We start from the raw sequence: 22,854 nt of genomic DNA, 5'->3' as shown, positions 1-22,854 counted from the left end.
ATTTGTTTGCCCTAAATAAAACAAAAAACAAATAATACACGTTTAACTATGTCTTAATTAAGTTAAATAATTTTTTAACATATTTTAATAAAAGTCTTGCTATTATTTTGTAATAAAAAGTGTAAAATGTTTGGACATATCTGCTTTTACACTGTTTTGACCAGCAAGGGTCGCACGCATGTGTGGGTTTCGAACTGCTTCGAAAAACTGAATCAATTTTCGAAGCAATTTGTTCAACTGATTCGAAGCTTCGAAAAGCTTCATTTCTCCCATCACTACCAATCACAGCGGAGGAAGGACGGTACAAATTTCACAACAACCAACCTGTGCATCGTTCAACGACTGATAAACATAAAAATGTTTTGCTTGTTTTTCTAAACTGATGTATGGCTTTACCTGCCCTCACATGGTCATGGGAGAAGTTTAAAAGATACGTCTTGAGTTATGCATTAGAAACCGTATGTTTTAACATTTATGCAGTGCAATGCCTTGCCTCAATACAAAATGTAAGCGCATACATGATTTTATCCGTGTTGCTTATGAGCTTAACCTGTTATAAATGAACCCAGAATATTTTACAACACTGTAAAATTATTTAAAGGTGCAGTGTGTAACTTATAGAAGGATCGAAAGACAGAAATGCAATATAATCTACATAACTATATTATCAGTGGTGTATAAAGACCTTACATAATGAACTGTTATGTTTTTATTACCCTAGAATGAGACACTTTTATCTACATACAATGCGGGTTCCCTTACATGGAAGTCGCCATTTTGTGCCGCCATGTTTCTACAGTAGCCCTAAACGGACAAACTGTTGTACAGAGCGCGTTTTATCAATACTGTACAACAACATGTTTGTCCTTTGGCAGCTACTGTAGCTTCTCTATGCGTTTCGGTGAATGGTGGACTGAGCCGTTGGTTGCAATTCACAATCTCACTGCTAGATGCCGCTAAAATCTACACACTGCACCTTTAAGCTACTTATTTTTTGGACTCAAAGGGCTTTTTGTCATGTGCTTGAAGTGTTAATTCTCATGTGGATAAAGATTTTGGAGTTGTTCAAATCTAAACAAACTTTCTGCCATCATTGCGTATCATAGATCAGGTCATAGCCAGGTGTCTGTTGGTTTTAGGAACATATTTTAAATCTGATTTATTACCATTGTCTTGTTTTCTCCTCTCCTCCAGCGGGGGAACGTTCACCAATTGCAACACTAGAGGACGTCGTGTGACTATTCCTGAACCCCGGGGCAGGAAATCTCGTCCAACCAAACTCTCCAACACTGAACTCTTTCCACTGCTCTGTGATTCATTTCAAGAGATCATTTAAAGATGATTTACCACTGACGCTTTATTACCGCACCATCTATTATCATAAAATCGAAGACTGTATTGCAGTGAGGGTTTAAAGCTTTCATCTTAAGATAAATGACTGACCTGTGATCCCACGACTATGATCTGAGGAAGCTGAATGATCTCTGCACCAAGGGTGAGGAAAACCTCCTGCAGTCTGTTAATGATGGGGATCAGGGTTTCCATCTCTGAAAGATCAAAGGTGAAGCATTTAATATATAGCTAATATACAAGAAATAACTAGAATCTTGTTCAGGCTTTATTAAAAATAGTGAATTTAGTTTTTACAAAATGTTAAATAACATCATAAATAAGGCAAGCTGATAATTTATCTGTTAGGTAGGTGTGCATTATGTTAAAGTGGTCGTTATGTATAGTAACAGCGCGTGCAGCAGGTGAAGGCATACAAACACGTATCTACCCAAACTACGATCTACGATCCACATATATGCTATGAAACTGATGATTAATCAATTAATATAATTTGCATTTTGTTTAAATATAACACGACCCGCAGCCCTGCAGGGTGTGATGCTGAAAGCCGAACAAGGTTATTAGGAATGAGAAGATGAACGATAAAAACATCAACAAACAAGCTTCACCGAATAATATCCTCACCGCGGTGCGATGTGCCGAGCCTTCTGCAACTAATTTATATTTTCACGGCGTTATATTCTTTACTGACATGCTGGAAACGAGTGAAATTGGAGAACAGACATATTTGGGTTTCGCTTTTCTGCGCCCCTACTGTAAGAAACTGTCAAAGATGGTTCCAGCGTCATCCACAAGCAATTTGATTGGTTATGTTTTTGTTGACGTTAGAGTTTGCGTCGAGCGCATTGGATAGACCAACTGTCGATCATAGTACGTCATCGTTGCTTGACCACGCCCCTTCCAACATCAGGACCCGGCACTATTTTACCAGAACATCTCTGTATTTTACAGTAGCATAAATAGTTTAATTTTGCCAAATCTCTTGCTATCATAAAAATGACATTTAAAAATTTATTGGCAAATTTGTAAATCTGCGTTATATTTATTAGACTATTACTAATTAATTTATAATCAAATCGCAATGCTGAGTTAAGGAAGTAGGTAAGTTAAGTGTAGGGAAGTGGTAGTTAAGTGTTGAATGAGTCAGAAATCAGACACAGAAGATCAGAATGTGCAAATCACATGACAAAGGGTGGGACTGCTGAACCTAGGCAAAAAAAAAAAGAGTTGCGCCCTGACCTGATTTGTCCTTTCATTTTGAATAATAAAACCTGACATAAATACAATTACAACTATCTGAACTTTCTGTCATCTAAAGTTTTATTTTTAGAGTAAAAAGTCCATAATGCTGATGATAAGGGCATAACATAATTATTTGAGTGGTTATTGCTTTTCGTTGACTTCAACGGTTTTTTATAAGAATACAAAAATCAGAAACTAAAGTGGACACATTTATTTATTTTCCTACTTGCCGCCATCTTGGACTAGAAAAATAGGGAGGGCGCTTGGGTTGTGTGCGCTAGACTAGGGAGTCGAATTCATTTTTAAGCGAATCGGTTCGTTCAGATGTTTCGTTTCAATGAACCCGAATCACGTTGAAGCGTACCCGAAAGTCTCCGTCTGGGATTTAAAATAACTGCGGTAAATACTTTTTGTTGAATACTGTTGTGTACATTTGCAACGTGTCATATTACACGTTTACTTTATAAACATATCATTTTCTTATTTACCACCCTTTGTGGTAAAGATTTGCGAATCGTTTTGAATGAATCGTTTAAAAAAGAACCTGTTCAAAGTCACGTTTCGTTCGAATTGCGAACATCAGTTGTGCGTCAGTCCCTTGTGACTCTACAGTCATGTCCTGTTCTGCAAGGAAGAAACGCAGAGTCTACAACAGTTGATGTGTATCTCGATCAGTACAAGCATTGGGTGATTTTCTGTCGAATAGATTGTGGGAACATCGAGACGGACGGTGAATATCAAAACAGCTGCGACAAAGCGGAGAGGTGAAGGTAACAACAGTTTGTTTTCCTCGAAACCTGTCAAGCTAAATGGTGCATTAAACACTGTCATCTTTAAAAGACCGATTACTTTAAAGAGCGGGTGTTTCTTGTGGATTCTGGACGCACATTTTAGCAATGTCAAACGTTATGTTTCATAGATTGACTGTTATTTTTTTGTTTAGCCTTTGAAATGTATGTCATTACCAGGACTAACGTTAACTATGGATCGCACGAGAACAAAGACTGTGGGATTTATTGCGTCGTTTTCGCTTCTGTAATGGATAATGATCGACTCTAATATGTTTCAGTAATACATCAGCTACAATGCAACTGGCATGTTTTCGCAGCAGTGACGTCACACGACTCAATGAATCACATGAATAAATTCTTTGTACTTCTGCCACTGCATGTGTGCAGTTTCATTATTTATTTTAAAATGTCAAATATCTATTGTAATGTTATAAGTTTGTATACAGTATATTCGTTTATCATTTGTTTGTTTACTCCTGATGCGATTATTTCTAATGCACACCCTTAAAAACAATGGACGATTTGAAGACAAAAATAAAAAGTTAATGTTTAAGTTTATATAATACATTAAAATAATATAACAAAGTATATTATTATATAATAAAATAATATAACAAAGTATATTATTATATAATAAAATAATATAACAAAGTATATTATTATTATTATTATTATTGCAATAGCCTTTAAGACTAGACCTAACTAATCAATAATGATATTTCTTGTAAACTATTTTCCTTATTAGCCAAGTACACACAATAGCGAAGTTAGAATTTGACTTTTCATATTAACTGCATCATTTTACATCAAAGGATATGTGTAATTATTAAACATTTGTATGTGCATTGGGTATATTCTTACTGCCGTCTAATATCCTTCTCTGTCTCTCAGCTTTCTTCTCATCATGGCTTCCCGTAAGAAGGTGCTCCTTAAAGTGATCATCCTAGGGGATTCTGGGTAAGTGTTGCAACATCACTGCATTATCAGTGGAGACGGATGATTAGATTGTTATATATTTGTTTCACAGTGCCAGTGTCACAGAGCTCAAAGGGTCCACAGCACTGACAGTAGCTTTACATATGTAAACATTATTGTCTTCACATTGCTCAAGGAATTTCCCTGATTTTCCATGGTTGGAATTTGTCCTGATAAACCTTGTTGTCTAATCAACCTATCTTAGCTAACTTTGAACACTGCCGGCTGCTTTACCACAAGGCAAGCGGCTATTACTGTTAAAGGCACCATATGTAAGATTTGTTTTGCTTTAAAATGACCCAAAAGTCACTAGCACACTGTTATACATTTCGTCCACATTGTTCATAATGTTTCCAAAATTTCCAAAACCTTTTATCGTCGCCTGTCATGACGTCATGGCCACTACAAGGGCTTTTCACATTGGCTGCAAAACGAAAAAGCTTAGTGAATGACAGTCGAACTGTTTTTATAACAAAGAGCTGTAAACCACAATGTGCGTAAATTAAGACTTTTTTGACTTCATCGTTTACAGCTAGAGTTTTCTGTGCAAGTGCCACTGTATTGCCATTCTGTGTAATAGCAGCGGCTTCAGGCATGTGATCTAGAGGTCTTCACGGGACCACTTAGATCCGAAACCCGAGCGGGTTCAGGTCTAAACTTTTCACATGTGCCTCAACATGGGTTGGTTATAATAATTCAGCATCAGGTCTCAGGTCATTTAAAATGAATGTGTTTGTGCATGGATGTCCTTTTCCAACCCCTCCTCTGTTTTCTGACATTGTGTGGCTGGCAGGAGATAATTTTGTTGAGCCACGCCTGTCAATCAATTTTAAATGTACAATTTGCTGTTTACCTTGGTGTAGTCAAGTAAAATAAATGGAGCAGCGGGCCAAATTTGTTGCGAGGCCACAGGAGTTTCTTTCTGACTGACTGGTGCGTGTGGGGCTGCAGACTGCACACACGTTGGTGCCGTTTACATTCGGGTCCAGTCGTGTCTATCTATAAAGGGGTCATATTATGATATTTTTTCAACATGTAAAATAAATCTTTAGTGTCCCCAGAGTGTGTATGTGAAGTTTTAGCTCAAAATACTCCATAAATAATTTATTATAGCATGTGAAAATTGCAAATTTGTAGGTCTGAGCAAAAGTGTGCCGTTTTTGGGTGTGTCGTTTAAAATGCAAATGAGCGGATGAAATACAAACACTGATCACAATGATAGTGGTTTGTTGTAATTAAAACTCAATTGTGCTATCAAGTATTTTTCTTTCTCGCTGCACTAAATGGCAGTGCTGTGGTTGAATAGTGCAGATAGAGGGGGCGGTATAATTGTAATTCGCCTTGCTACCTACCTCACAAAACAGGCGAAATCTGAACGACCAAATTTTTCACATGCTTGCAGTAAATGGCTTACCCAAACAAAGTTACTGGGTTGATCTTTATCACATTTTCTAGGTTTGTAGAAGCACTGAGGACCCAATTTTAGCACTTAAATATGGAAAAAGTCTGATTTTCACGCTATGACCCCTTTAAAAAATATATTTATGCTCGTCAGGTTTGGGTACAAAAGTGATTCGGGTCATTTCTGGTCAGATACATTTCTGTGGACCTGAGAAAACCTCTACTGTGATCTAAATAGGGCTGCAAACCGATTAATCGCGACTAATCGTTTGCCGAATAAAGGTTTTTGTTTACATCATATATGCACGTGTAATGTGTATAATGATGTATATATAAATACACACAGATGCAGGTATATATTTAAGAAATATTTACATGTGTATATACATTTTTATAATTATATATATAATTTATATTTAGTGCTGGTCAAAGATTAATCGCGATTAATCTCATACAAAGTAGGGGTGCATTTTTTGCATAATATATGTGCTGTGTGTAATAATTATGTATATTTAAACATGGACACATACATATATACATTTCAGAACATTTTTATTTATATATCCTTTTTTGTTTATATAATATAGAATATATAAAAATATAAACAAGTATATATACATATGTAAATGTTTCTTAAAAACACATGAATGTGTGTGTATTTATATATATACATAATAATTACACACAGCACACACTCATATCTTGTGTAAAAAAACCACTTTTGTTTTGTATGCGATTGATCGCGATTAATCTTTGACCAGCACTAAATATATTCTTAAAATTATACATACATGTGTGTGTATTTATAAATACATAATTATTATACACAGTCCATACACATATATGATTAGTCACGATTAACTGTTTGGGAGCCCTAAATCTAAAGCTCAAATCTTATTGGGCGGACAGTAACAATTGAAAAATTGACACACTGGTGAAAAAATCATACCTGTTTTTATTTTAGCGGGTTAACCCATTGAACATTTGGGGCAGAGTTGCTCTGACTGTTTAACATCAAAATATCCCAAGAGCGTTAACAAAGCAGTATTGCCAAGTCACTCTCGCAATACTTTGATGTCATACGTAGATTAATTTGTGCAGCGCCGCATGAAGAAACAGGATCTTTAGCATTTAGCACTCCCCTCTGTTTGCTTATGTTAATGTAATGGTGTGAAGCTTTATTTCATTACGTCATCCATAAACATGATTTGTTAGTCTTGTTGGTTTGATTTCTATCTGCATTGGAGGTAAAAACTAACTTACAATGCTCCTTCACAGCATCATCAAGCTACACCTTTGTTATTGTTTTGTGACCTCTAGTATTGAACATTACATATTGTGCCTTTAACAGAATGATGAAGAATCAATCCCTATGCTTTGCAGCTTTTAACATAGCTTTTTGTCTCTTTTCCTTTTATAGTGTTGGGAAGACCTCGTTAATGAATCAATATGTGAATAATAAATTTAGTAATCAGTATAAGGCCACTATTGGAGCTGACTTTTTGACCAAGGAGGTGATGGTGGACGACAGACTGGTCACCATGCAGATTTGTTACAATCTATCTCCTCTAAAATGTTTTTATTTTAAGATATTACACCGCTACATATATTTGTTTTTCTTTGATAGCGTAATAGTTGAATATCGCAAAATGATAAAAAAAATCGAAGGCTTTTTTTCACATATTAACAGTATGCCCCTACTGCAAAAATTAAGTAAATCATCAATTACATTACATTTATGCATTTTGCAGACACTTTTATCCAAAGCGACTTACAAGCTATACATTTTTTATAGGTATTTGTGTTCCCTAGATTCAAACCCATGACCTTTTGCACTGCTAATGCAATGAGCTATACAGAAACAAGAGTATACATTTCACACAAGTACAGGGTACAACAAATACTTCCAATTGAATATAAATATTTTTGCATTACAGAAAAAATTTAGAAAGAGTAAGAGGCCAATGTGCTGTGACGCTTACATGTCATGTCTAAGACATTATTTTGTGAACAGTGATACATAGAAGTAATAATTTCTGGTCATGTGATGTGGTTAAATAATTTGCATAACAGACAAGCCAGTTGTCCCTAAAACATAGACAGTTGTAAAATGCATAAGTCGTCATGGGTGGTATCTTCACTCTCATGTTTTACACTCATTCTTGCCTCTTACACTAATGTGAGGTGAAATAAATTAGTTACATGCCTGGTAATCCCCAGTGTTTTCCAGTAGGTTGGGAGCTAGTTAGAACAACCGGTTTTTATCTGACATGTTGCTTTGTTTATGTAAGCCATGTCCTAACCTGTATGACCAGTAATGACGATATACATTTCCACGTGCCTAAACAAGCAGTATTTTGGAAGTTCCTATTAAATCAAAAAGTTTTCTTAGAATATAACTCATTATAACTCATTAATATCACATTACTTATTGTTAATAGCTGAATCAATTACAAGGTAATAATGTTGCAGAGGGCCTTTTTAGCTCAGAAATAATAAATATGAATATGTCAAAACATAACATAATTTTGCTATTAAACAAAACAACTGTCTGCTATGTGTGCTGCGTATAAGTATGGTGAACATTTTGTTTTGGATCAATATAGATGGTATGCATTGACGTCACTTTTCCACGTGACCACGCCAGAGCTCGCCCTGTTGAGTGGCAAACGTTCAACAAAAATAATGTCTGGTTTTCATAGCAGCTGCTGCAGAAATGCCAGTTAAACTGACTATTATCAGCTTAAATTGAATTTAGTTGGACTTGATAACAGAGGTGGACAATACTTAGTTACATTAGTTGCATTAGTTACATTTTCCAAGCATCTGTGCTTCATTAGGGTGTTTGAATTGGGAAAAATTTAACTTTTACTAATTTACTAAAGCATAGTGTGTATTCTTTAATATTACATATTAAAATGTATTTAATACATAATTACATTAAAATTGTGTACTTTAACTTGAGTAAAAGTACTTTAATGTACTTGAATATTAAATATAAAACAAAAACTTGTATTTATGAAATGTAAAGTAAAAATTATGATAATATGCTTTGGAATGTATGTTTTCCAAAGAAAAACACGGATAAAATACAAATACTTGAAAAAATACTTTTAAGTAGAGAGTAAAACCTCTGCTTGATATTGACCCTAGCAACTTATCAACCCACCTGTGGTCTGCGGACGTTGGAATGAACGATCAATTTACTTCTCCTTGACGGTGTTTTTTGGCAGTCTGTAAAATGATAGCTCCGAATTCTTGTTAATCTGTTAGGACAGTCCATCACACAAAAGCTGTTTCCCATTAGACGCGTTTTCACCGTGTTTTCGCTGATTTCACACTGTACACAAATGCTGCCGCTCTGTCTTTTGCCACTCAGTGGGCGTAACCGCAGTCATTTTCGCCGAAGGTGACGTGACGTGCATTATGGGGTGGTTTCCCAGGCAGGGCATAAGCCTGGTCCCAGACTAAAATTCATGTTTGAGCTTAAAAACGACTTGCAGATATCTTAAAATCTATAAGTAAAACGGTTTTGTCTCATGATTAGGGCTGTCAAAAGATTAATCACAATTAATCGCATACAAAATAAAAGTTTGTGTTTGCACAATATATTTGTGTGTAATTATTTATTTATATAGACAGACAGACAGATAGATATAAATACACACGCACATATACATCTATACATTAAAAAATTATGTATATTTTATGTATTAATTTATATATAATGTAAAATATATCAAAATCTAAATAAATTATATATATATATATATATATATATGAAGAGTTTCGTTGCAAAACGAGATAAATCCATTTTTTAACATTTTTGTCAAAACATGTTTATTATTATGTTATCATGTTATTATTTTGTTTTATGGTGCTACTTAGCTGTATTTTTTAAGTTATGAAGGTTTAAATCAAAACAAACCAACTGCAGTTCAATTGAAATTAATAGGAATGCACAACCAAAAAACGAGATTTCTGAACAATTAACAAAACGGTGGTTATCTCGTTTTGCAAAGAAACTCTTCATATATTTATATATTAGACACACACACATGTAAATGTTTGTAAATACATGCATTTGTGTGTGTGTCTCTCTGTGTGTGTATATTTAGCTAAGCCTTGTCTAAGCCGGGCCTATATGTTTTAGCACCACTGCTAACACAATTGACCTCGGGCCTTTTCTAAAATTCTTGGGGTCCAGGACCAGTCATCCCCTATCTTTGGACCCCGGACAATGTTTCTAGTTGTCGCTAAACACTAAACGTTAGCTAAACAAATATTTATACCGTATTTTCCGGACTGGAAGTCACACTTTTTTCATAGTTTGGCTGGTCCTGCGCGACTTATAGTCAGGTGCGACTTTTATGTCAAAATTAACATGAACCAATATAAAACATTACTGCCTACAGCCACCAGAGGGCGTTATATGCTGCTCCTGTAGCCTACCCCTGAAAAAATTTACTGAATACAACTGAAACTGTAAACTTAAAGACACTTAAAGACTTATCACAAACAAAATGCCCCCAAAAAGATAAAATCCTATTCTGCAGATTACAAACTGCAATTAGTAAAATATGCAGCTGAAAAAAAATATTTTCTAAATAAATGCGACTTATAGTCCAGTGCAACTTATATATGTTTTTTCCTATTCATGATGCATTTTTTGACTGATGCGACTTATACTCCGGAGTGACTTATAGTCTGAAAAATACAGTACCCCCGGTTTCACAGACAAGGCTTAAGGCTAGTCCTAGACTTAAACACATGTTTGAGCTGTCTCAAATGAAAATAACTTGCACCGACAGATGTTAAAATATGCCAGTGCCATTGATTTGTCTCAAGATGCACACCAGTAGCGTCTTTTTCTAAGGCATCTTTATAAAAAAATGCTTAATTTAAGGAAGTTTATGTTGAGCACATTTTCTATATTAATCACAAATATTTCATCTTCTTCCTAAGATTTGGGACACAGCCGGTCAGGAGCGATTTCAGTCTCTGGGTGTGGCTTTCTACAGAGGGGCGGACTGTTGCGTGCTGGTGTATGATGTCACGGCACCGACTACATTTAAGACTCTGGACAGCTGGAGGGATGAGTTTCTCATTCAGGCCAGTCCACGAGACCCTGAGAACTTCCCCTTTGTTGTATTGGGTAACAAAATCGACCTGGAGAACCGACAGGTGACATATAGTGAACAATCCAAAGTTAGTGACAAAATCATTAGTATTGTTAAAAATGTCCACGTTTTAAAGAATGGCTAAAGTTGATGCATTGGGCAATGTAGTGGTGAAGCTAGTCATCAAAAGAAAGAATCGCTCAATCACAGATAACATTTACATAGTTGCGCTTTGTATGTTTTTGATCTGCTGTTTTATCCCAAACAAACAGGTGACAATAAAGCGAGCTCAAGCATGGTGTCAAAGTAAAAACAATATCCCCTATTTTGAGACCAGTGCCAAAGAAGCCATTAATGTGGAGCAGGCTTTCCAAACTATTGCTCGCAATGCCCTTAAACAGGTACTGAATGCTGTGTGTTCTTGTAATTTTATTGGTGTCCATATTTGAAACGCAAGCGGAATGAGATTTTATTTAAACTGTTGATAAACAATTCTTGCGTAATGTGTCATATTGAATTAAATGCATGAAGTAATTGTGGATATTAAAAACAGACATGCAGTTTTACTGCATCTTTCAATTTGAGTAGGCTTATGCTATGTTTACACAACAATAGAGATGCACCGATTGCAATTTTCTTGGTCGAGAGCAATCGCAAAGCAAATACAAGCAAAAGCATCAAGAAGTTTTTTTAATCAAATTTTGTTAACGTTGTTGGAGAAGCGTTGATAAACTCTTGAGCAGCACAAACAGTCCTTTAGGTTGCCATTGTTGTTTTGGTTATATTTGCGCATACCTATAAATGGAATTAATACTTGCGCACCTTTATCACAGATTTGCGTTTGCGTAGTTTACACAGAGACAAGGCATTAAAAAACATGTCGTTTGAAACCCGTCTTCAGGACTTCAAAACGCTGTTGTCATGTCAATGAACACAGGGTTCCTACGGGTCCTTGAAAGTTTGTGAATCTGGGGGGGAATTTCAAGGCCTTGGGAAGTTTTTGAAAATATACATATATAGATACATACAGGTCATTGAAAGTGCTTGAATTTGTTTTATGCAAGATGTTTTCTGGAAAAAAATCTATATTATTCCCTGTGTAGTGTAGGATAATATCATAAAAATTCTAGACTTTTTAAGCACACGTGCTAAACCGTTCGCGTTAAATGCTTATATCTTCTGTATGTGAATGTTGATTCATACCAAAATGCTTTTTTGCATAGTTGTGTTTGACACATGAAAACGTCTCGGGTTACGTATGTAACTGTTGTTCTTTGTGAAGGGAACGAGACGCTGCGTCTCCTTTTCCATACTTCCTGCGTACCTGTAACGCCTTCTTTGGCAATATTTCAGATAGTGATATACTTCCTGGCTCCCGTATCACCCTGTCTTTGTCGTTAAGCCTCACCATTGGTTGAATTTAATATACACATTCAGACACACTTACCCCTGGAGACGTCCCCAAAGTGTCACTGTAGTGACGCAGCACGAGTTCCCTCCAAAGGGAACGGTAACAATGTATCTTAAAAGGTAACACGATGTAACCTTGCTCTCACTTGAAATGTGTCCTCACATTTAGTCCTTGAATTTGAAGTTAACTAAGGTGTGGGAACCCTGTGAACAACCAAACCGCAAAAAAACACGGTTAACGTTTGAAAACATTGTTGTGTAAACAACTTCCTATTTAACACTTGATCAACATCCTGATTCAATTTCTAACCTCCTTGCTTGGTTGTAACATTTTTTAATCTGACCTAATTTTCAGGAGTCAGAGGTGGAAACATATGATTTTCCTGACCAGATTAAACTAAGAGATGACAGACCTGCATCAGCTAGTGATGGCTGCAACTGCTGAAGGAAAGATGAAACGGGGAGGGCAGATAAAGATCCAACACGGGAGAGAAAGGGAAGGATGGAAAAGATCCAGGTCCTTGTTTTAGTGCCCATCCTCCCCTCCAGTTTTGTTCTCCTTTGAAACATCCAGGGTATCAAATGCCACATGTGAAAGCTGAACATCCATTTTACTACTGAACTCTGAGTAATGTGTGGTATGATGAACTGTCTGAGGAACAGAAAGGCCGATGCGTTGCATATCATGTGACACTGCATTTATTACAGGTCCTACCATCACTACAGCTGTCACATTTTTCCTTGTCACTTCTCCTGCTCTCCGTGTCATTTTTCTTTTCTTTAAAATAATCATTTTTGCCTGCTAGTTCATTGTGCCTTTTAAATTTTTAGTTATCGTTCTCATATCAGTTTCACTTTTATATGCTGAATTAGCATTATTTTAAAAAATTGTATTGATAATGTAGTAGGGCTGGGCGATATATTAAATATTTATCACATTACTTTGTTAACAATATTACATTTATTGTTGCAAAAAACATTGTGAATATCAGTGTTTAATGTGCTTTTTTTTGTAAATCTGATTTAAATCTGCTTTTATGGCCAAGTACCTGTCGAGATTTTTGCGTATGTAAGTGTTCAAGAGCCGGGTCTAAAAAAATTGTATTTCATAAAAAATGCAGTTACAGCAGATTACTTCTTTAAATAGTATGGCTTTGAAAAAAATCAGGCCAATTCAGTGATCACTTATGCGTTTTATCTACTATTGGTGCACAAATATATATATTTTTATGCCCATTCAGAGAAAAGGTGTGAAAAACATGCCTTAATTATTTTATCTAGATTTTACAGTTCCTTTTGAATTTTTAGAATTTACAATGACAGGAGTGGTTGTTTGGTTAAAATTGGAAAAAAAATCCTCCACGCATTTTTAAAGAAATACACAGATATTGAGGTTGAACATTATAAACATGCCTAAAAATATCAAAAGATATATCTTTAGGCTATATTGCCTAGCCCTAATATCTAAAATGTTTTTTCTTGCTTTAATATTTGGAAGTAATTTGCTCTCTTGACAGATTTAAGCCATTTAATTGTTTCTGTATCAACATTTAGTCAAAGTGTTTTACTAAACATGTTTTAGTGACACTGAGTATCAAACAAGTCAGAAGTTATATAGAAAGCAAAAACGTATCTTAATGAGGTTACTCTTTACTTTTTATTTGCCTTTGAACATTTACATGATATACTGTATCTGTATTAATGCATGTACTGTATACATACATAGTTACCCAACCTAAAAGCTCCTCAATTTTATTTGCCAAAGTGCAAAGAATTGTAAAAATTCATTTGGCATCATTTTTATTTTGGCCAATTCAAGAATGACTTCAAAATAAAAAGAAAGATACATTTACAACCAAGCTGTCTCTTTCTGTTTCACAGAGCAATTTTACTCCCTTTCGAAATTGTAAATGATAAAGCAGTAAATTTTTTAATGTCCTTTAATAACTTGCACACAATATTTACACTAGTTGCACTAAAACAACCGCTGGTTTCCTCTGATGGGAAAACAATGGCAAACATTGCGGCCCTTCCCCTGTGCCCCAACAGGGTTCGTCTCAGAGAAATCCAGTTCACAATGGAAAACTTCCTAAAGTCCACATTAAATACATCCCACACTCTTGTCTTGCTTTTTCCAACCAGATGATCTGCAGGGACAGTCTAAAGATTTTCAATGGTATAGTTTGTTTAGTCCATGTATGATGTATCCATGCCCTCCGTCTCGGGGTGGAGAAGATGGCTGGCCAGACGCTCAATGTCATCTAGACTAAGCTGTCGGAGGGAACGTTCATAATCCTGGAGGAGAAAAGAAGAAAAAGCTTTCTATAAATATCTTATTATTGGGTCTCCAGTGTTTGTATTATCGTAGTAACTTGAGTTTTGATAAACCATTCTCTGCAAGCATTTGAAAAATGTCCTGAAATGTGGCTCCCATTGTGATCTAAAAAGGGGATCTTATAATAATAATACCAACCCTAATGTGCACTATCCAACTACGGCACTGCCATTTAGTGCAGAAAGAAAAGAAATAATTGACAGCACGATTGAGTTTTAATTTCAACAAAACATTATCATGGCGATCAGTGTTTGCATTTTATCAGCTCATTTGCATTTAAGGGGACACACCCAAAAATGGCAATTTCAAGATTTTATAATAAATGATCTGTGGGGTATTTCGGGCTAAAACTAAACATATGTACTCTGGGAACAGCAAAGATTTATTTATTTTAAAAAGGTCTTGTGAAATGTCCCCTTGAAAGTTTTTCAGAGGACTATGACAGAGAAGGATATGAAAGGTAAAGAAAACCGACCTTAATAAGTTGTTCCTGGACTTTAGCTGCATCGGCAGGGCTGAAGTGTTTGGCCAGGACAGTTGACAATAACTGCCACACACCACTGCCTGTTTTATCATTATGAACACTGCTACTGGTTCCCATCGCCCCTGCACTCCTCTCTCCTGCCGGTCGCACTACCAGATTGAGTTTGGCCTCTGGTCCAATAGAGTAATCGCTCAACCTATGTTCATCTTAACAGAGTACACAACAGCAGTCACAATAACATCCACAACACACAGAATGAATTAAAGGGGCCATGGCATGAAAATCTGAGTTTTTTCATGTATAAGTGCTATGATTTGGTCCCTAGTGCGTCTATCAACCTAGAAAATGTGAAAAAGATCAACCCAGTAACTTAGTTTTGGTAAACCATTCTCTACAAGCTAGGGCTGCAACTAACGACTATTTTAATAGTCGACTAGTCACCGACTATTGAAACGATTAGTCGACTAATCGAATAATATTTTTTTAATATTTTTTTTTTCTAAAATTTAGCAAAAAATTTAGCAAAAAAAGAGATTGCTTTAATTCTGTGGAAAATGATAGTAAACAAGAAAGAAGGGGGTAGTTCAATGAACATTTTTTACATTTAATGAAAACAAGTTTTACATTTTTAATAATTGCAGCTACTATGATTTTACCAAAACAAAGTTATGTATTTCAGCTATTTTAATATATATTTATTAGGGCTGTCAATAAATTATTTTTATCTGTTCTAAATTTACCTAAATGTAACACTTTTCAAGTTTTTAATGCTCTAATCAGCATGGATTTGGTCAATATATATGCTATATGAAAATGTATGTCTACAACAGCCTGTTTACATTTTCAAAAATGTGTCATTTATATTTTAACATTCTCTATTAAAAAACTTCAAAACCATTGGAACAATTGTTGGAATCTGATAAATCATGACATAACTACACCTGTTTACGCAGAGCAAAAACAATATCAATATATGTTACATATATGTTTTTCTTTTATTGTTTAATTTTGACATTGAGACAAACCGCTTTAAGATCCTGTAGGTTAATGCAAGGGTTTAATATAATGACACAACAGATACTTTTCCTTAACAGTTAACCAAACATTCACTTCAGATATAACAGATTATAGGTCATACCTGCGTGAATTCTTGTCAAAACAGATATTTTTAAAACTGTAATTTTGTGTAAGATCTATATATATATCTGGGTCGCGCACTCGCATGTTTGTGTGCATGCGCTTCAAACGTCTGCGTCAGACATCGCTTTTGAGCCTTGTCACTCTTAATAACTCTTTTAACATCAATCAGGTCCCGAACTTTATCTCTCTTAATAATTATTTTAACATCAAGCAAGTCCTGCAGTCTATTTTCTATCATCTCTGAATGCTTTAAAAACGAAACTAAAAAGTGAAAGAAGACGCATCTTTGCTTAATATGGATTTGGGACGGTACACCTCTCAGGAAACGTGAAGATAAAGATAATGTTAGATGTTTAATGACCATTTATAGCATTGGATTCGCTAGACGAGAGCTTAATGTTCTTATTTTTATTAAAAGCTCCGACTCATCTCGATAGCGCCGGTTACTTGCTGCTTCTCAATTCATCCAGCTGTGGGTCAAACAGAAATTGCGTGTTGCGTTAATCGCGCGTTAATAAAATTAGTGCCATTAAAATGAATTTGCGTTAACGCGTTTATTTTGACAGCCCTAATATTTATATATATAAAAATATATATGCTGTATTTTTTAAGTTTTGAAGGTTTAAATCAAAACAAACCAACTGCAGTTGAATTGATATTAATTTGAATGCACAACCAAAAAACGAGATTTCTGAAAAATTAAAAAAAAAAACAGAGTTATATATATATATATATATATATATCAGTGAGGGCATTCGCCTGTTGTGGGGTGCACGTCTGCTTCTTTTGCAGAAAGGCGTCCGTGGCTCTCTTCTTCAGACTGCATGCATTTAATTTAAAATTTTGTCAGGCACAGTCGGGCATAACATTAAATCCTTTATTTATTTATTTTAAAGCGAAAATACGCATATAAAATGTACAATGTACATCCAAAACAAAACGTATTGGCTTCCGTGTTATTTAAATCTTACCGAGGCGAGTCAAACTCTGGTTCATTCAACTGTCCGACGTGCTTTCTCTTTAAATGTTCGTGCATGACCGAGGTGCTGTTGTGAAATGCAAAGACTGCTCTGAAAACCATGCAGGTAATCTTTTTATTCGCCGTATCCAGGCTAAAATGCTCCCAAACCTCAGATGTTTTGGTACGTGCAGCTGCTACGTTGGACGCTGCCATTTCTGTATGTTATCACTGAGCAGAGAAGCTAATGCGCATGTGCGACTCTCGGCAGAGATTGTAATGAAGAGAGATACCTCACTCGGTCGAAAAAAAACATGTCTGGCGACAACGTCGACAATGAAATTCATTGTCGACTATTTCTATTATCGATTTTTGTCGACAACGTCGACGAATCGTTGCAGCCCTACTACAAGCACATGAAAAAATAGGTGGTTGAAATTTGGCTCTCCTTATGATGTCATAAGGAGATCTTATTATAATAATACCACCCCTTAATCTGCACTATCCAACCACAGCACTGACATTTAGTGCAGAGAAAAGCACAATTGAGATTTAATTGCAGCAAACCATCATCATTGTGATCAGTGTTTGAATTTCATCAGCTCATTTGCATTTTAAAGAACACGCCCAAAACGGCACATTTTTGCACACACCTACAAAGTGTCAATTTTAACATGCTATAATAAATTATTTATATGGTATTTTGAGCTAAAACTTCACATATGTGCTCTGGGGACACCAAAGATTTATTTGACATCTTAAAAAGTCTTGTGCCATGGCCCCTTTAATGGAAAGCTGCTGGCAGTATCTAACCTTAAAATCTACAAAAAAAAACATGAATGAGAGAACTAAAGTGTTATCCAAATCTGTATGCTTTGTTTGATATCAAAAGTAGTTTTGCAGAATATCTAATCTGCTTTTATCCACATAATAAAAGCATTGTAGGAAAATAAAATTCACTGTAGCAAAACAAAATGTATTGTAAAATAAAATTGCACTGGACAGAACTGCAATTAAAGGCAAAATTTATGTTTGGTTTGTTTGATGTCAGTCCACTTAACATTTTTCTCTGTTCCTTATATTCAATTATGCACAAGTCATATAAACGGGAACGGCTTGTCTGGATATGAAAGCCACAAGTAACCATATCTTTTCACTGTATACAGTGGGGCAAAAAAGTATTTAGTCAACCACCAATTGTGCAAGTTCTCCCACTTAAAAAGATGAGAGAGGCCTGTAATTTTCATCATAGGTACACTTCAACTATGAGAGACAAAATGAGGGAAAAAAATCCAGAAAATCACATTGTCTGATTTTTTAAGAGTTTGTTTGCGATTTATGGTGGAAAATAAGTATTTGGTCAATAACAAAAAAGCAAGATTTCTTTCTCTCACAGACCTGTAACTTCTTCTTTAAGAGGATCCTCTGTCCTCCACTTGTTACCTGTATTAATGGCACCTGTTTGAACTTGTTAGCAGTATAAAAGACACCTGTCCACAACCTAAAACAGTCAGAATGCAAACTCAACTATGGCCAAGACCAAAGAGCTGTCAAAGGACACCAGAAACAAAATTGTAGACCTGCACCAGGCTGGGAAGACTGAATCTGCAATAGGTAAGCAGCTTGGTGTGAATAAATCAACTGCGAGAGCAATTATTAGAAAATGAAAGACATACAAGAACACTGATAATGTCCCTCGATCTGGGGCTCCACGCAAGATCTCATCCTGTAGGGTAAAAATTATCACCAGAATGGTGAGCAAAAATCCCAGAACCACATGCGGGGACCTAGTGAATGACCTGCAGAGAGCTGGGACCAAAGTAACAAAGGCTACCATCAGTAACACACTATGCAGCCAGGGACTCAATTCCTGCAGTGCCAGATGTGTCCACCTGCTTAAGCCAGTACATGTCCGGACCCGTCTGAAGTTTGCTAGAGAGCATTTGGATGATCCAGAAGAAGAGTGGGAGAATGTCATATGGTCAGATGAAACCAAAACATAACTTTTAGGTAGAAACTCAACTTCTTGTGTTTGGAGGAGAAAGATGCTGAGTTGCATCCAAAGAACACCATACCTACTGTGAAGCATGGGGGTGGAAACCTCATGCTTTGGGGCTGTTTTTCTGCAAAGGGACCAGGACGACTGATCCGAGTTAAGGAAAGAATGAATGGGGCCATGTATCGTGAGATTTTGACTCAAAACCTCCTTTCGTCAGCAAGGGCATTGAAGATGAAACGTGGCTGGATCTTTCAGTATGGCAGTGATCCCAAACATACCGCCCGGGCAAAGAAGGAGTGGTTTCGTAAGAATAATTTCAAGGTCCTGGAGTGGCCTAGCCAGTCTCCAGATCTCAACCCCATAGAAAATCTTTGGAGGGAGTTGAAAATCTGAGTTGCCCAGCGACAGCCCTAAAACATCACTGCTCTAGAGGAGATCTGCATGGAGGAATGGGCCAAACTACCAGCAACAATATGTAAAAACCTTGTGGAGACTTACAGAAAACGTTTGATCTCTGTCATTGCCAACAAAGGGTATATAACAAAGTATTGACATAAACTTTTGTTATTGACCAAATACTTATTTTTCACCATGGTTTGCAAATGGATTCTTGGAGGATCGGACAGTGTGGTTTTCTGGATTTTTTTTCTCATTTTGTCTCTCGTGGTTGCCGTGTACCTTTGACAAAAATTACAGGCCTCTCTCATCTTTTTAAGTGTGAGAACTTGAACAATTGGTAGCTGACTAAATACTTTTTTGCCCCACTGTATATGTTAGTGTGCAATGTAAACATTTTTCCTGTGTTACATGAAGGAGACTAGTTATATGAATCCGGAGAGGGACAGCATTTTTTATTTTTTAAGTAAAAAAAAATAAAGGTTGTACCTGCAAGAGCTTTGCCTTTATATAACAGTCTTTGCTGGCTGGGTGGGATGTTTAATCGTTCTGACACCAGCTCTTTTACTGTTGATACCTTTTCATTTTCTGTCACCTGTGCATCAATAAAAAGAACAGATCGCCACATATTACTATTAAATAAAACCAGAAGTACAGTAAACTCAGACATGTGACCCTGTCTGTATAATCCAGGCTAATGTCTCATGGTCTAGTAGGAGCATTAAAGTTTGATTTCACATTGATTAGTCATGATTTTACTCAGTCAATATTGAAGATAGCAAGGTTATATTTTTTTCATTGAATGTTCTTATGTAAAAAAATTGTAAATCACAAAAAATGACTTTAGCTGGGTCACATATAAGTGACTAACTTAATGCATTTTGTGTGCCAGCTCAACTAAAGTTATAATACATAAATATAAACTCTTTTACTCATACATATAACCTATTAACTAGTTACTTATATATTGTTTGATCTGGTTTAAAGAGTCTAATTTACTTAAATCATAAAAGTTTGCATCCCTAATTGGTTGTCTGCCTAGAAAAGGCACGTCTGGCCTGGGTGAACCCAAAATGCTGTTTAGAAGTCCACCAGCTTTTAAGTTAATTTGTCGTGAACAAAACAAATAAGAGAGGAAATATCTTATTGTCTAAGGAAATACAGAAGAATAAGATGATTTATATTGTAATCTGTACATAAATTATATTTAACCGATTTAAATCAGACGATAGCAAATCTGATAACTTACAGCTACAGCACAGTGCTATGCTAAGAAGCTAACATTAACACATTAACACCCCAAAACACCAGACGACACTTAAACCTACCTGAACATTACACTCTTTTCCTTGAAGTGGCTTTACAGTAAGAATCATTTTTACATTTATATACTTAAAATAAAAACTAACTAATTTTGTCGATAAACATTCGCTGACTGCACTACCAACCGATTTTTCCCACGGACATGACGTCAACGGCTCAGATCTGCGCATGCGCACTGAACGTTGCGCCTCACCCTACCGGTGTCACTGTTTGTGGCTAGAAGGGATACAGCTACGAGTCTACGACCGATTTCTTCTTCAGCTCCTCTGGCTTAATAAAACACATAAATAACGTCATTAAATATATTGGATTAAAAAATTGACAAAAACACAACAAAAATAATTTTAATGCAGCTAAAACGAAAAACTTGTGCATCTACTATTTGTATCAGCTGCACTGTTTGTGGGTACTGACACTGATTGTGTGCGCTTGCTGTTATCGTTTGGCATTCGTACTGTGGTTGCTGTTAAATTTCGCGGCTTGTGGATAGTGATGGGAGAAACAAAGCTTTTCGAAGCTTCGAATCTCGCAAATTGATTCAGTTTTTCGAAGCGTTTGAAACACCTTTCACGCTGGCGACACCTGCTGGACAAAAGAGTATAAAAGCAGTAAGATCTGTCCAAACCGTCCAAACATTTTACACTTTTTACAAAATAATAGCAAGATTGTTCTAAAAATATGTTTTTAAGAAAAATAAATTACTGAATTTAATTAAGACATAATTAAAAGTGTATTCTGTGTTTTTAGTTTTATTTATGGCAACAAATCATTTAAACAAACTCCCTTTTTAATTATGCGCATTTTTGTCATTAAATCTGTCTATAAACAAAAAGTAGACAAAATAGTAGTGTTATTAGTCAGAGTGATGAATCGTCCAATTTTCCAAACAGTTATGACGTAGTGAAGCCTCGTTTGCTAAAATCACATGACTTTGGCCAGTGTACACAAAATGAAATGGTCTGGTGGTAAACCCAATTTCTTAAATTTTATCAACCAATTTAAGCAGTATTGTAATGTAGTAAACAAATGTAAAAATAAAAAAGCTTTAAGGGCTTCTAATATTAACTGCAAATTTGATATAGACAAGTAATCTGCACCAAATATGTTTTTTTTTTGTTTTCTCTGTCTATCTTTATGTTATTGTTTTTAGTTTGGATTATATTAATAATTTACATATGTACACTGACAAAATTTATGTACAATATATTGTTGTAACTCTCTTGTACGTATGTATGTATATAAATATAAACAAATAAATAAATAAATAAATAAATAAATAAATATATATATATATGCAATAAAAAACCCCACAAAAAAACAAAAAAAACGTGTCTGTGGCCAGTTTGAAACAAGCTCCGAACCAATAGGTGTGTTCGACGAATGACGTCCAAGTTCCGCGAGACAGATTTAAAAGCAAACTTCTCCTTATGATTTCGCGAATACTTTGACGTAATTCAGCTGTCAATTCTTGCAGTGCCGCATAAAGTCGAACAAGCCTAACGGCGCATTCACACGGGGCGTAAGCGTTAACGCTTAACGGAAGGCTTGTCTGAAGCGTGGCCAACAGCCAATCACAATGGCCGCTACACATGCTCCGTTCTTCCATAAACGTAATTGGCTGGCTCTGTCTGGGTAATTTGCATAAGGCGATCTGATTGGCTGACGCAAGCGTTGCCGCTTGAAAAGTTGAGAAATGTTAAACTTCTGCCGCGAGCAACGGCACTGACGCGGCGCCGACGGATCCACAATTCCGTTCGCCAACGCATGACGTCACCCATTAAAAGTGAATGGGAAGCGTTAACGCTGACGCCCCGTGTGAATGCGCCGTAATGATTCAAAACATAAGATTCGTAAATGTTTCGAAGTCTCATATTACTCGTGGATGCTGTCATTAATAAGTGCGCGCTGGCTGCCTGCTTAAGTACTT

General features: G+C 35.9%; 3 protein-coding genes across 4 annotated transcripts in view; 1 reads left to right on the top strand and 2 right to left on the bottom strand.

Moving 5' to 3' along the window:
* The window catches only part of LOC129413921 (dynamin-1-like protein), a 35,453-nt gene extending 33,304 nt beyond the window's left edge, over nt 1-2,149 (bottom strand). Inside the window, exons 1-3 of one of the 2 annotated variants that reach the window (XM_055167756.2) lie at nt 1,978-2,149; nt 1,444-1,547; nt 1,167-1,308 (exon numbers count right to left, since the gene is read on the bottom strand). In XM_055167756.2, the coding sequence (XP_055023731.2) occupies nt 1,167-1,308; nt 1,444-1,545 (244 nt within the window). In that variant the 5' untranslated portion in view covers nt 1,546-1,547; nt 1,978-2,149. The remainder of the gene's footprint in view (nt 1-1,166; nt 1,309-1,443; nt 1,548-1,977) is intronic. The other variant, XM_055167757.2, reaches the window with a different exon arrangement.
* Nucleotides 2,150-3,173: 1,024 nt separating this feature from the next.
* On the top strand, nt 3,174-14,147 carry rab7b (RAB7b, member RAS oncogene family). Its single transcript, XM_073867499.1, has 6 exons — nt 3,174-3,365; nt 4,278-4,343; nt 7,183-7,314; nt 10,733-10,946; nt 11,155-11,283; nt 12,648-14,147. The coding sequence occupies exons 2-6, from the start codon at nt 4,291-4,293 to the stop codon at nt 12,735-12,737; spliced, it is 618 nt and encodes a 205-aa protein (XP_073723600.1). The 5' UTR covers nt 3,174-3,365; nt 4,278-4,290; the 3' UTR covers nt 12,738-14,147.
* Nucleotides 13,931-21,121, bottom strand: ubl4a (ubiquitin like 4A). The gene is made up of 4 exons (XM_055167584.2): nt 20,933-21,121; nt 20,094-20,199; nt 15,103-15,317; nt 13,931-14,587 (listed from the first exon to the last, which is right to left on the bottom strand). The coding sequence occupies exons 1-4, from the start codon at nt 21,095-21,097 to the stop codon at nt 14,480-14,482; spliced, it is 594 nt and encodes a 197-aa protein (XP_055023559.2). The 5' UTR covers nt 21,098-21,121; the 3' UTR covers nt 13,931-14,479.
* Nucleotides 21,122-22,854: the final 1,733 nt, after the last annotated feature.

The sequence above is a fragment of the Misgurnus anguillicaudatus genome, chromosome 5 (genome assembly GCF_027580225.2).
Source record: "Misgurnus anguillicaudatus chromosome 5, ASM2758022v2, whole genome shotgun sequence".
NCBI lineage: Eukaryota > Metazoa > Chordata > Actinopteri > Cypriniformes > Cobitidae > Misgurnus > Misgurnus anguillicaudatus.
Note: the sequence above shows the minus strand (reverse complement) of the source record. Positions and strands in the feature narration are given on the sequence as shown.